This window comes from Dryobates pubescens, chromosome 26, assembly GCF_014839835.1.
Source record: "Dryobates pubescens isolate bDryPub1 chromosome 26, bDryPub1.pri, whole genome shotgun sequence".
NCBI lineage: Eukaryota > Metazoa > Chordata > Aves > Piciformes > Picidae > Dryobates > Dryobates pubescens.
This window is the reverse complement of record NC_071637.1, coordinates 6512638-6527727: the sequence shown is the minus strand read 5'-3', so window position 1 is coordinate 6527727 and position 15090 is coordinate 6512638. Positions and strand designations below refer to the sequence as shown.

General features: G+C 44.8%; 1 protein-coding gene across 1 annotated transcript in view; it reads left to right on the top strand.

The window, feature by feature from the left end:
* SULF2 (sulfatase 2) overlaps positions 1 to 15090 on the top strand; it is a 153462-nt gene that overhangs the window by 136251 nt on the left and 2121 nt on the right. Inside the window, exons 15-22 of the mRNA XM_054173421.1 lie at positions 5171 to 5414; positions 7266 to 7362; positions 8885 to 8979; positions 11771 to 11830; positions 12247 to 12416; positions 12833 to 12975; positions 13197 to 13320; positions 14849 to 14879. Coding sequence (XP_054029396.1) covers positions 5171 to 5414; positions 7266 to 7362; positions 8885 to 8979; positions 11771 to 11830; positions 12247 to 12416; positions 12833 to 12975; positions 13197 to 13320; positions 14849 to 14879 — 964 coding nt within the window. The remainder of the gene's footprint in view (positions 1 to 5170; positions 5415 to 7265; positions 7363 to 8884; positions 8980 to 11770; positions 11831 to 12246; positions 12417 to 12832; positions 12976 to 13196; positions 13321 to 14848; positions 14880 to 15090) is intronic.

The window sequence follows — 15090 nt, the reverse complement described above, 5'->3', positions numbered from 1 at the left end:
GAAGGTTGCTGCCTCTAGTAGAGAATTCTGAATTGTTGGTTTTTTTCCTCCTACATTCTGCTCAGAAGAGGCAGTGGTTTTGCTGTTCCCTTCAGCTCACTTGCCTCATGGAACCATAAGGCATAATAAACTTTTGCAGCCTAAGATAGGATCTTGACAGTCATGTTGTCATCGCTTGTGTCTGGAGTGAAATAATTGCTTCCACAGGTGCTCTGTTTTTCCCTCTGCCCACATCAGGGGGGTGTCATGCAGTGGAGGAGGTTAGTTTGGACCTACTGACATAGACTTTTTGATTTGGTGTTGGCTGTACATGAACTTACCTAATGAATTACTCACAAATGAGCACAAGTCAAGGTAACATACCCAGGTGTTTCTGGACAGCTCACCTAGGAAGCTGTCTTACTGCACTGAGAATGGTAAGAGGGTGACCTGGGTACTTGTGATGTGTATTTGGATTTTTATGACCTGTTTCATGAGGCTTGGGATAAAGTGCAGTCGGTGCTGGGTTCCATAATTCTAGGGTCTGTTGCTCAATTTGATGAATGCATGGGATAGTACTGCAGCACTACTTGAATGCCGTAAATGCTGTTCATCAGACTGAACAATAGCTAAATAGAAAAAGACGTTCCAAACTGGGCTAGGGCCACAGCCACATTAGAATAGAATAAGCCAGGCTGGATGGATGGGTCCAACCTATCATCCAACACCATCTAATCAACTAAACCAAGCACCCTATCAAGTCTCCTCCCAAACACCTCCAATGATGGTGTCTCCACCACCTCCCCGGGCAGCCCATTCCAATGGGCAATCACTCTCTCTGTGTAGAACATCTTCCTAACCTCCAGCCTAAACCTCCCCTGGTGCAGCTTGAGACGTTAATGCCTAGTTCACAGCAATAGTGTGGTTTCGAAGGAAACATCCTGAGCACTCCCTTCCATCATGCACAATTGAGATGGATTTGCAGTTTGGATGGATTCTAATCTTCAGTCTTTTGCAGAAAACTGAATTGGATGCCCTGCTCCTAGGGTGCACCGAGTGTGTTGCAAACCCTGGTGGGAGTATGAGGATTGGTCTTTCAGAAAGATTAAAGCCAGTCATGTATAGTGAGAACATGTGGTCTGAAAGACCAGACTAAATTGCTGATAGAGGGTCTGGAGCACCAAATGTTTTCATGCAATAATTGCTTCCTAATGTAGGCATGATCCAGACCCGTTGGCAGGTGCAGCAGTGCATTGAGCAGGCAACAGTGTTCTCTAAATTGAGACAGTTCAGGTGCAAGACAGGGTCATGACAAATACACAACAAAGCTGCAAAGCTCTTACATGCTGGAAACACATAAGCATTGACATTCAGTGTAGCTGGGCTTGGGTGTTAGGGATGTTTGCATTTCTCTGTCCTCTGTTTTCTTTAGCCTGCTTTTATTTTTATATTAAAAAAAGAATAAGATGAAACAAAGTTCTGCAGTAGGAAGAAAGTTTGAAGTAAGAGAGAGCTCTTCAAATCTTTGGCTGTGTTGTGGTCTATTATGTGTTTTTTCTTGCTGTGGATTTGATCTCCTCCTCTTGTGATAAACAAGTGCATGTGATTAAAGGAGTTATTAAGCTGCCTGTAGAGAAATGCTGAAAGGCCACACAGATTAGTAAACAACAAACAGAAGTCTGCACAAAGGGGCTAGTGCACTTTTATTCCAATTTTCATGTCACTCATTTTTCTTTTGAGGTAGCCTCAATGCTGGAGCAAAATGACCTCCTTTGTTACGAGGGGGGAAAAAAAAAAAAACCAACAAGCCAACCTGAACATTAAAGATAATGCATCTGAAATATGATTTCTAATGGCAGTTGCAAGAAACTGGATGTTAGAAAAGGGGTTTTTATGGTGGGCTGGTTTTTTCCACCCCCCTCTGCTTTGAAGCATCTAAGGAATCAAAATAATATCTGTAGAAATCCCTAGGTGCATAAAGCCCAAGATAAAACACCTCTACACCTTTCTCTTCATTTCTAGAGACTTGAGATCTTTCCAAAACTTTGACTTCAAAGTGCCTAATTTTACTTCAGTGCTATAGGGGGGGGAAAGTGCTTCTTTTCTGTAAAATTCTGGAAACTGGAGACAAGGAGGATTTAATGAGGCAGTGGTGGCTATTTTCCTCCTGGCACTTGCAGAAGCAGAGCCCTTGCATACTGCCTTATTCTGTTGTCATTGTGATGTTGGAAAATACATCAGATCCAAAATACCTTCATACACTTAAGTGCCAACAGAGAAAGCCGAGGTCCACTGCAGTGTTCCTGCTGAGCAGGCGTGCTCCTGCTTTGGAGAAGGTGCCACACAGTTGTTAGAGTTGGTTACAATCCTCTCAGTCCTCCCTGAGAGTACCATCATTTCATTGTTAAATCATTACTTTGGTGACTGTGAAAGAATCAATAAGGTTTTGGTGGTGAGGAAGCGAGGAGAGTTAAAGATGAACCCGAGGGCTGAGCATGTTTATGTCAGATAGGAAGGAAGTCCATGGTTTTCTAATACAACATTCCTTGCTTTAGTCAGCTGAATAATAATTGTGGATGTTGCAGTTCCTGCTTTCTCTGTACCTCAGATACTAACCAAAAATAGCTGTTTAAAGGCAGGGGGGTGTGAGTGCCTGGGGAAAGCTGGACCAGCACAGTGTGCTTGCCTTCAAGCTCCAGTGAAGACAAGCACGTATGTCTGGTGGGCCAAGACAACGCAGCTGGATGTATGGCACACTGAAATCTCCTTAGCTTTCTTAGGCTTATGTTTCTCCACAGTGCATTTCCAGACTTGGTTCTGAGGATGCAGCCTTTTAGCAGTACCATCTATAAGACAGGTGATTTCTGTAAGATCAGAGGCATCAGGACTCTTGGAGCTTACCAAAGCCAACCTCTTAACTTGGAAAAGGGAGTGAAGGTGTCTGGAGCCAAATATTTAGCAGCCCTACATTTACTTGTGAGTTGTGTGCACAGGTAGGTGAATTAGACTCTCTAATTCAGTTAAAAAGTTAAAGCTGGGGAAGGACCAGCTAATAAACAACTAGGCATTGGTATTTGGAGAGCACAGCACGGATGAGTATTGATCTCATGGAATACCTGAACCACTACTTCTGAAAGGAATGGAGTGTGGTAGCCATGGCAGGGCTGAGTCAGCACTGTGAGTAGCAGGTTGTGACAAAGCCATAAAAGTCCTTTAGGAGCTGCCTTACTCCAGACCAATTTGTTCAGTGTAAGGCTGGGTTAGTTTGGCTGCAGGGGAGGAGAAACTCCTGGCTTCTAATTCTTCAGGGATGTGTGTGGGCAGCAGTTCCCTGCAGCTATCCACTGAGGTCCAACGTGTGGGATTGGCATATTAGACTTGGAAGAAGGTAAATTGTTAGTTGGCTAAGCTTAACAAGATGAAGTGAGGGAACAATTAAAGAAATGGGAGTTTATACTTTGAATGTAATTGTTAGGGTGTAGCTTTTTGGAACTTCCTCCTCCTCATGAGAAGATGGGAGTTTCCTTCTCATTTAGCCAGACATTTCCTGAAAGGGTGCCTGAAATAGGGTTGGTCTTCTGGGTTGGCTTTTTTTTTTTATCTTTCCCTTCAGCACTGACTCACCTGGCTTAATATCAGCAATAAACTTTGAACCTCAGGTGGAAAATGTGCAAAGCCAGACAATCCAGCTGGTATTCTACTTTCTGTGTGTGGCAGGCCAAGAATATAGCACTTGGACCAGTTTCAGGTGGGAGGAGATGTTTATTTCTCCTCCTACAGTCTGCAAAATGGCTTCTGAGACCTCGCGATCCAGTTGGCATTAACGTGAGGCTTCTTGAAACAAGTCACTCTGTGCTAATGCCAAACCATGTTGACAGAGAGATTTCTTTCGTCAGTTTTGGCTGTTCTGGCTCCTGTTCCTTTTTTCCCCTTGCTTGTTTCACTGGGGAGATCATCCCAGAGAGAAAGTTGGCTTTTCTCTGGAGCTTGGATTGCAGGCTTCTCCTTGGCACATTGGTTAAGTTTTCCCTTTACCATATAGCAGAAGGAGGGCCTGAGAGATGTGCTGTGTGTTTCAGCTCTGAGTAAAGCAGAGGTGGCCAGAAGAGTCTTGATTGTTTCCATTAATGACTCCAAGCTCCATATACAGAGCAAAGACTTGGGCACTGGGCAGGGCAGAGAGGAGAGGCCCTGGTACTTGGGGTGTGCTTTTTTTCTCAAGGAAGGAGATGATTGTGCTTAGTGTGATGAGTGATTCTTAGCAGTTGTTGCCAGTGAGCTGGAAATATAGCCAGAGATGGACCCCATCACAAAGTAGGGAAGTTGAGATAGGGATTTAGACTTCATATCTAGGATACATTTGTGCCATTCCAGGTCAAACAGAAGAGGAGCTCTGGGGATTTGGGCCAGGATAGAGTACTGTGGGAACCAGTAATGGTGAAAAGATGACAGTGTCTCATACTGTGTAGTGGCAATTCATAGCAAAGGTTCCATTTGGCCTTTGGGCTGCAAATGCAGAAGTGAAGTCTGAGGGAGTGCAGAGCACCGGACGGCGGTGCCGTGTGATAGAAGCTCAGTCACTGCTCTGCCCATCGGGAAACCCATTGCAAAGGGAAGAATTAGATCTGGGTGCAAGATTCAGCTACGTTAATCCCTCCTGAAAAAAAATCAAGTGTCTTACATTGAGATGAGCACAGAACTGAGAAAAGGCTCAGTGTGAGCACCGGGAATACCCGGGTTCAACTTCAGGGAAGTGTTGCAGGGATGCCAGCAGTGGAGCGTTGTGTGGTGGATAGCATAAAACAATGGAGAAGTTCTCTCTTAGGGTGATACTGCCGTTGTGATCTGTCACGGTCAGTTTTTAAGGTCTTACTGCCATCTAGCGACTCTTGGAGGAAGAGCAGAGTCTCTTTGAGCTGTTTGCTCTCAAAGCGGTGCTGGACAAATACATTTTCCTTCCCCTCTCTGCCACCCTCGTGCACTTGCATTAGATCTGCCCTGCCTCGGGCCCCAGGGTATCCATCTATCTGTGCAAAAGGTAATGAAGCTGCAGCTCTGAGGACAGCTGCAGCAAACACCATTTGTCATCCAGTTAATTCCAAATGTCACAGTGTGGGCTGCATTTTTCCCCTCCCAAGGAGGAGAACCAAACTGTTACACATTCTTTCCCCTCACTTCCTTTTCGGTGCAGAGTACAAACCAAGCTACGTCCGGAATCGCTCGATCCGTTCGGTGTCAGTGGAGCTGGATGGAGCCATTTATAACTTGGGGTTAGAGGATGGCTACCAACCTGTCCTACCAAGAAACATCACCAAGCGGCACAAGATGCAGAGGGCTCTGCTTCGTGAGGAGGAAGATAAAGACCTTGGGGAATACAGTGGCACCGGCGGCATCGCGGAGTACGCAGCCCCTAACCTAATAAAAGTGACTCACAGGTGAGTGCCCAGGGGGTGTTTCTGAAAGCTGCTTCTGCTTAAGTGGCTGCTTTACAGAAATGTGATCACTTGTGAGAAGCTTCTTGTGTCCCTACAGGATACCCAGCCTGGCTTCACCAAGGTTCTTATTCTCATCTGTGCAACAGCTTTTGGGTTTGATTTAGTTTTGTCATGTACAGGAGGGCACAAAGCTACTGAAGAACTCCAGTAGTGCTTCTGTGTCTTCTGCACTTCAGAGACAGGAATCATGGTCAGTGCATGTTTGCAGTGAGGACAAGCAAAAGTGTTTGCAGCAGCTGTGTGTACACCTGTGTGAGACCAGGAAGGGCTGAACCATGGAAACCTCAGTGTGCATTGGGTCACCTGGCCTGGCTGATGACCAGAGGCTGTGACTGGAGTGTGACCTAGTTTCCTGTCATAAGTTGCTTTGTATACCAAATCAGTCCTAAGGGAGGAAGCAGCATCTCAGAGCTTTGTGTAGCCAGTCCTAGGAGAGGAAAAAATCTATATTGTGAATGAGGTTGGATGGACCAGGAGCACTGGGAAATGGAACATAATGAAAGGGGTTGGGAAATGGTCTGGGCACTCCAATAGCTAATAGTCTGTCCCTCAGTGTGCAAGCTTGGGGGCTGATGATGTATCTTCAACTGTACTTAATTAGTTTAGTCACCATTTCTGTTTGTGAATTGTCAGGAAGTCCTCCTATCGTTATTGATTACGTGCATTAAATTGTTTAATCACTAGCTCATGTAAACAAGGATTGAGCCAGTTAGCTGCTGCTGAAACCCATGGGTTCCATCTGACTTCTGTTTACAGTTAGAAGCAGCATAGCTAGGCTGGCATCAGAGATTTGTGCCCTCTTTCCCCGCCTTTCATTAATGTTTTGGACCCAGAAATTACTATTTGTGCTTTTCTTCTGAAACAAGTTACGTTGATTTTGATGCCTTGCTGGGTCAATCCCAAACCCATGCAAGGAACTGTCAGGAAGGCTCTACATAATTCATGAGGAGTCCCCAGTAACCCTTGCAGAAAAGACAACAGTGGGACAAGGGGCAGTGGGTACAAATCAAGACACTTGAAATTAAGGAGAAACTTCTTTGCTGTGAGGGTGTTGGAGCACTGGAGCAGGCTGCCCAAAGAGGAGGTGGAGTCTCCTCCTCTGGAGACTTTCAAAAGCTGCCTGGACATGTTCCTGTGCAACCTGATCTAGGTGAACCTGTTTTAGCAGGGGTACTTTTGTTTCCTTTTGAAAGCATTTTAAAACCTGGACTGCATTAGAGGTTAGTGAAACATAAGCACACAGAACTGTGAGAGGGTGTCTTGCCTTTGAAGTCAGGGAGAGCCTTCAAAAAGTTATCCCTTTTGTAGAGAACAGCAAAATTTGCTTGGTTGGTTTGGGGTCCCCCCCCCCCCTTATTTGGATAAAGTGGTAATCCATCTTATAAAGAAGTGCTTTATCCTTGTCCCTGTCCCTCTATCACCTAATTACGCATTGGGAAATTGCTTCTGAGTAATGCTTTCAGTGCTTGCTAGTTAGTAGAGATTATTTATGTAGACAGCCTAATGAATAGGCAAGAACTCTGTGCAGCATGATTTACATATAGAAATTAAGCAGACTACAGGTTCTGCTTGATAGGAATATTCCTCCTGAATTTTCCTCCTTCTGAAACATTGCCATGGCAACTCAACCCCAAACTTCTTTCCTGGCGTCTTCTCTTGAATGAACATTGGGGGGCGGGTTAATTCTACATGTCACTTCCAATCTGGCTTCTCATCTCTCCTGGAGCTGTTTGCTTTGCTCTGTGTGTGTGTAGCCACTACAACAACCATTGTATGCTTTCCCATGCCAAGGTGCTACATCCTGGAGAATGACACCGTTCAGTGTGACACAGACCTGTACAGGTCACTGCAGGCTTGGAAGGACCATAAGCTCCATATTGACCACGAGGTCAGTGACGTCGTCAGTTGTGCACAGTTTCTTTAGCATGGTTTTCTGTGGGCTGATAGGATCATGCTGAATGTGTTTGTCCTTCCCTGGAGCCTTTCAAACTTGCTGGTTGATTTCAGAAAACATATTGCAGAGATAATGAAGTTATTACAAGCTTGTGGTCACAAGGTGCTGTGTGGAGGGGAGAGCTGCAGCTGAAGGGACAGCTGAGAAGTGTCATAAGCCTTGTGAGATAAATGAGAGACTGAAATGTCCCCATCCTGGGGAAGATTTCCTTTGGATCTTTTTTGCATCTTATTAGCTCTGGCCTTCAACTGTCAAAACAGAAGCCCAAGGAAAAGTGAACTTGATTAGTTTCTGTGCCTATAGGATTAGCTATTTTGTTTGCTTGTTTAACCCTTGCATTTTGAAATAGAATTAGTTTTCTTTAGGTTTGTGCATAGAAACAATCTGGAGATTATTTATCCTATGAAACTTGCCTATAAAACTTAAACTTGACATAACTCCTGTAATCTCTTACCAAATTACATGAACTGACAGCAGAGTCCTATGTAAGAACTTGTTGGCCCTCTTTCCTGGTATGGATTGGCATGCAGCAGGGCAGATAGACACTGCAAAACTTATTAGCTCTGTTAGGCAATTTCACCATCACCATCCTCTTCATACAGCCTACATTTTCTGAAGACAATTAGGAATGCAACTCTGTCCTGTTGTGCTCCTAATGTAGAGTCTCAGGGCTGGATTCCTTGTGCACTTTTCATGAGCACCGTCCTGTCTGTGCTTCAGCAGCCATGTGCTTCTGCTAGGCTTCTGGCCACTGATACCTAGCAGCAGTTTTGCAGTGACTTCGTTGTTTGCACTGCATTACTTTGGGTTTTCTGCTATGTAAAGAACAGAGGCAGAAGCCCACAACACCCACCTGAGTGGTAATGGGCCAGACTGTGAGCTATGCTGAAATGAAAGCAGGTGTTTCAGTAGATGAATTAAAATCGGGAGGTAAACCATGTGGGTGGCACAATGAGCTAGCTGCAAATCCATACCCTGTGAGGCCAGATGTTGCTAAAGACTGATGTCTGGAATGATGGAGCCATGCTGCTTTTCTTTTTCAGAAGCTCTGAAGAGGGAACTTCAGAGCACTCCCTGCACATCCCTTTCTCAGTTTCATAACAAGCTCAGATTTAGGGCTTTCATTTTCCTTTGAGAAACCTCTCTCCCCTTGCAAATGTGCAGTAGAGCACAGGAGGAAAAACCACAATGAAACCAGGAGCGGTTGTCTACCTGTGGTTGTTCGCCCTCCCAGACCCTCCCTCTGCTTTCACATTCAGCACTCAGCGCAGGCAAACTGATCCAGGAAGGTTTCCTTCTGATGTAGTTCCCTTTTGGAAATGCAGATCATCTGAAAATGCTGGTTAGTGGTGGGAGTCATGGAGGGTGGTGAAGAAGAACCTCAGAATGGGTTTGAAGAGATCAGATAAGGCTGTATCATGCTGTGGTTTTTTAACCTGTATCTTTACTTTTTTAGATTGAAACTTTGCAAAATAAAATAAAGAACCTGAGGGAGGTGAGAGGTCATCTGAAGAAGAAGCGCCCTGAAGAGTGTGACTGTAACAAGATAAGGTATTTCTTATGTACTTCTCCAGGTGTTACTTTCCAGCTGAGACCTGGGGAGTACTTCAGGTGTGCAACTGAATCTGGGTTGTGTCTTCACAAGAGAGATCAGACTCTGTTTTGTTAAGTGTTTGTCTGCTTCCTATGCTCCTGCAGAACACTTTTGGGGGATGTTGGACTGCTGCAGCAGTACACAGCCAACCTTCTGCCAAGCAGGAGTTTAATTGCCTGTGTCAAGTAGGGATGATGTAACCAGGGCATGTAACATGTCTTAGAAACCCATGAGTTAGGCTGTTGTGCCCAAGATGCAGCTTTTAGATACCAGAGATAAATGTTTTAAGCTGCAGGCTCTTTTCTGAAAGCTTGCCTTTCCACCAGGGCAAACTGTCAGCTGGGTGCAGTGAGACACAGGTCTCTTTAGAAAGAGTATTGTGTGAAGTACGTGGAATAGTGGGGTGGGGAGATGAGACTTCCTTCTCATTCAGTTCTTTCAAGGTTGGATGTATTCCTGGGATATACTCACAGCAATATTTAGCAGCTCTGCCAGGTGGGAGAAGCAGGGATTTAATAGCTGGTGCACAGTATCTGTATTTTGGTAACCACTGCTGACTTACTGCACCACATTTTTTTTGTCCCTGATATAGCTGGTTTGTGAATTAAGGGCAACAGGCACTAAAATAGTGATTATGCATTAAGGTCTCTGCATAGGTGGTTCATGCATAGCCAAATATATGCAAAATGCCTGTAGGATCAGCCCAAAGCTTGCAGGGAAAGAATGTTCAAGCACACCCAAAACCTGAGGAGCAAGCAAGCACTTGCTCTGCAAACAAAGGTAGCAGAAAAGCTTTCAAAAGCAAATGTTAACCCAAATACCATTTGCCCCTGAGAAAGATGTTCAGAGTGAAAAGAGAAGCAGCTGCTCCTGATCATAGTGATCACAGAGCAATCTCTGAGCCAGATGTCACCGGGAGCACTGCAGCCAGAGTGACAACAGCAGTACAAGTATGGCACACAAAAAGCTGTACTTCAGTGTGCTCAGAACGAGCCAGCTGTGCTAAAGCAGCCTCAGCGAGGGGAAGGATGACACTTCTCTGTCTCATGCTGTAATAGAATGAGGCTTTGAACACAACACTTAAATCCCTGGAGGTGCAACATGCCCTAGTTCAGACATGAGGTCCATAGTCTTTGTGGACCATGTGGATTCTGCAGCAGATCACTGAAACACAGGCAACAGCAATTTCTTGGGTTGTGCCAAGCCATACATGGAACCCATGGCAAAGTGGTTAAAAAGAAATCAGGAGCATCCTAAATGGCAAATACCCCAAAAAGTTTATATTGTCTTACTGTCTTATATAGACTCAAGCTGTGCTCGGGGAAGTTTAGGCTCGAGGTGAGGAGAAAGTTCTTCACAGAAAGAGTTGTTAGCCATTGGAATGGGCTGCCCAGGGAGGTGGTGGAGGTGTTCAAGAGAGGATTGGACATGGCACTTGGTGCCATGGTTTAGTAGTCATGAGGTGTTGGGTGACAGGTTGGACTTGATGATCTTTGAGGTCTCTTCCAACCTTGTTGATTCTACGATTCTGTAATCGACTGCTTTCAAAACTGACCGTAACTGAGTTTATTTTAATCATGCCAGCTTTACTGTGTGCATTTGATAGGGAATGTCTGATAGCAAATGTGAAGAGTGTTACAATTTTTTAAGCTCACTGTAGGAAGCACTTTATTTGTGATAGCATGATTAAGGTGAATAGTCTCACTGAAATCAATGAAGTTAATCATCTGAGTTAGGTAAAAGTGTTTGCAGAGTTGCACTGAGTTAGGATTTAGCTTTTAGGATTAGTTAATGAAATGTTTTTCTTCAACCTTGAACAGACACTGACTGCAGATAGTCTTTAGTGATCTTGTTTTGTGAACTTGGTGTAAGTGTTGAATTCATTAAAGCTTTCAGTAGCATCAAGCATTTAAGAGATTTGAAGGGAATTCTAGTCTGACGACTGCCTGAATTGTGGTGTTCTGTTTAGAAAAGAACGTTTGTCACCCTTCATCGGTGCTGATTTGTGTGGGTGGTAACTGAGCCAGCCAGTGCTGCCATTGACTGAGGCTGGGGTTTAAACTGTAAGTTACACAGACATTTCTGCAAGGTTTTGTAGGAGTTCCTGGAGATGGAGCCAAAACGGTAAAGCTGCCAGCTAGAATGTGTAGGTCTGCCTCCAACCCTCCCTACCTCAGGATACATCAGGCACTGTTACTGCTGGGACAGTTCCATGCAGCTTGTTAAAGTTTTCCTGGAACTTCCAGCTAAGAAGCATGAAGGAAAAAAACCCAACCCTACAAAACACAACTGGTATGTTGTTTCAAAAGGCAAAGAGCAGGAAGGTGATATGAGCTTATCTCCTGTCATCTGAACAAGTTAACAAATATTCAGCTGGAGAAATGCTGTAGTTGCATTATAAATCTACTGATTTTTTTTTTTTATCTGCCCCGTGCAGAGAAACAAGAACCAATGACAGCTAAAATGGAAAGCTGTAGCTGTAAGCAATGTGGCTACAGGTCGCAATCCAGCCTTAGAGCAGCAGATGTCGCTGTGCACACATCAGCTAAGGAAGGCGAGCCCAAGGCTGGCAAGCGCCTGACCCAGCCTAGCAAGGCTGCTTTGTATTCACCACACACCCTGAATGAACACATTGAAGGGAGAAGTGACACTGGATTAAATGAGCTTCAAACCCAGTAGGAGAGTGTGGTAAGAACAGGAGCAATTGTCTTTCCGGTGTTCATCAACAACGCTGGTTTTGTTTTCCAGTTACCACTCCAAGCACAAAAGCAAGCTGAGGCACAAGGGATCAAGTCTTCATCCTTTCAAGTAAGTGGAGGCCTCTTCCTTTGAAAGGGGAAATGCAGAAACCTTCGTGTTTGGTCCAAGCACACTCGTTGCAATCGAAGCAAAAGCAGAAGTATTTAATACGCACAGACACCTGAACAAGGAACCAAGCCTGTGTTGAAGTGCTTGTAAATTGAGAGATACGGTCTCTGCTTTGGCAAATGTCACATTGCAGACTTCAGGCAAGCCTCTAAACCCCCTTTGGCTGCTTTCTTTTAGTGTCATTGAACTGCAGCGTTCCATCCAGAGCCGTTTGCAAGAGAAACCATGTAATTAAAAAATACCAGTTGTTTGGGTTTTTAACCCTCAAAGCAGCTTCTTTTATTAGTTGCTTTATTTTTTTGAGGGATGTTGAAGTATAGCAGAGTCTGCATGACCCTAATGTTTCATGTGTGCAGGAAAGCCTTACAGGAGAAGGACAGGCTGTGGCTGCTCCGGGAGCAGAGACGGAAGAAGAAACTGCGCAAGCTGCTGAAGAGAATCAAAAACAACGACACGTGCAGCATGCCCGGCCTGACCTGCTTCACCCACGACAACCAGCACTGGCAAACAGCTCCCCTCTGGACGTGTAAGGAGACTTTACACTGAGTTAGAGGCAGGCTAAACTGGGAAATGGAGCCAAAGCCACTCAGTCTTCCTTCTACTAAACTCTCTGTTTGGGTTCTGGCTTTATCCTTGCTCAACAGGCAAGGGAGTTAAAACCAACTGCAAATAAAAGCCTGCAGACACTGTTTGGTACAATTACAGGTGGTATCTCTCCATCTGCAGTGTTTCCCAGCAAAGATGACAGGAAAAGCAACTAGCCAAGATGTTGTTTAAATCAGCCATGTCTTGTGGGCTGTGTGTTGAACAAGCTGATGCTGGAAGGCATGTTCTGCTTTAGAGCTCAGGAGTGAGAGAGAGACAGACAGAGGAGCTGTCTCTGAACAAAACTAAACAGTGCTAAAGGCAGCAGCTTGTAGTTTATTTCTCTTTAATTTGCAGTGGGCCCTTTCTGTGCCTGTACCAGTGCCAACAACAACACATACTGGTGTCTGAGGACAATCAACGAGACCCACAACTTCCTGTTCTGTGAATTTGCTACGGGGTTTCTGGAGTATTTTGATCTCAATACGGATCCATATCAGGTACCTGACCACAGACCAGCTCTGGAAATACATTCTTGTTCCTTATTGATGACAAACTCAAATAGCACAATACTGGTGCAGGATGTAGTCAAGAACTAAGTCATCTCATGTAGTATGAGTTGGCTTCTTTCCTGTTCCAAATAAATCAGATGTATTCCATATAGGAAAGCTACCAAGCTGCAATCCCCATTGTTGCTAACAGGACCCTCTGTCTATTGCAGCTGATTAATGCAGTGAATACACTGGACAGAGACATTCTCAATCAGCTCCACGTCCAGCTCATGGAACTAAGAAGTTGCAAAGGCCACAAACAATGCAATCCCAGAACTAGGAACATGGATCTGGGTAAGTGCCTCTTCTGGTACACTCACTCCCCAAGGGAAATGGGGAACACTGTGAAATTTTTATCAGACAAAGGCAGTGTAGTGTTTGTGTATACTAGGGATGTCCTGCTGAGGTGAATGGCTGCATGCTCACATTTCTCTGTGTGTTCCATTTGTAATGTTCTTAAGATGAAGAATGATGCTTAGAGGGAGATGCTTAAATTGCTGAGATGCAGGGAAGGAGATGAAGGAACAAAACTGGAGAGAGAGGGGGGGAAAAAAATGCACTACCAAGCTCACAGGGCAATCAGAGTTGGAAAGGACAGCTGGAGTTCCATCAGGCCCAAACTTCTGCTCACTGTACAGCCAGACTAGGTTACTTAAGGCTTTATCCAGCCAGGACTTGGAAACCTCCAAGGATGGAGACTAAACAACATTAGTGCTTAAGCTGATCAGGTTTCCCCTGCCCATATTAGTGCAAGGTAGTTGTGAAATAAGGGCACATGTAAGAAGGGTTGCATTAAGCTATCAAAGATGTGCTCTTGTAACCACGGCTTTAAATGCCAAAGAGAGGTCGTCTTCATTCTTGCTCTAAGTTAGTTTGATCCTTTCCTATCACTTAAATTTCCTCTGGGGTCTACTCCTTGGATCTGTTCTTTATATTGCTATCAATTAATTTTTTTATGATTAATGATTATAACAACCCAGAGGGTACAGCTGCTTGTGTTTCTCTGGTTTAAATCCCATTGTTTACCCCTTAAAACCTTTAAGTGGATATAAGAGATGCTGGTTTTAAAAATGTATAGCCTGTAGAGCTTGAAGACCCCCCACCTCAAAAATGCTGCTATCTACCTGAGCCCAGCACAGCCCAGAGCAGTATTTCAGGTCTCATTTTAGTACATGCAGCACAGAGCTGTGTGTTTTGAAATCAGCAGGTTTGGGAGTTTAAACATACTGCAAGGACACGTTGTTGTAGCCAGGAGGGGGTTGGTCTCTTCTCCCAGGCAACCAGCACCTCAACAAGAGGATCCAGTCTCAAGCTGCACCAGGGGAAGTTCAGGCTTGAGGTGAGGAGAAAGCTCTTCACTGAGAGTGTCATTAGCCACTGGAATGTGCTGCCCAGGGAGGGAGGTGGTGGAGTCACCATCCCTGGAGGTGTTCAAGAGGAGATTGGATGTGGCACTTGGTGCCATGGTCTAGTCATGAGGTCTGTGGTGACAGGTTGGACTCGATGATCTTTGAGGTCCCTTCCAACCTTGGTGACTCTGTGACACTTACAGAAAAGTTTCAAACTTGTCTATCCCAATTTACAACCTTATTTACCCTGAATAAGGGAGTGAATGTGAAAATAGCAGCTCCAGGAAGTAACACAGAATCACAGAATGTTAGGGGTTGGAAGGAACCTCCAGAGATCTCCGAGTCCAACCCCCCTGCCAAAGCAGGATCACCACGTTTTCATCTGCTCATAGTCTTTGATGGTGTTTGAAATCGTGCCTCCTCACTCTGTTACAAGCAACTGTTAGTAACCTTGTTCATTTTTCCTCATCTAGGACTTAAAGATGGAAGCTACGAGCAGTACAGGTATAGTTTTAAGAAATGATTCAATTAGCCTTAATTACCAGCCTCCTGCTAAAGGAGTTGGTGTGGAAGGGGGAAGCACAGGGGCAGAGGCTGCCTGAACTGCCATTTGCAAGACCTTCCCACTCCTGTTCCTCTGAGCCATTTCTGTAATAGCATGTGCTAATTTTTCCTCCAAATTCAGACTAAACTCCTCTTCCTCACCTTTCAGACT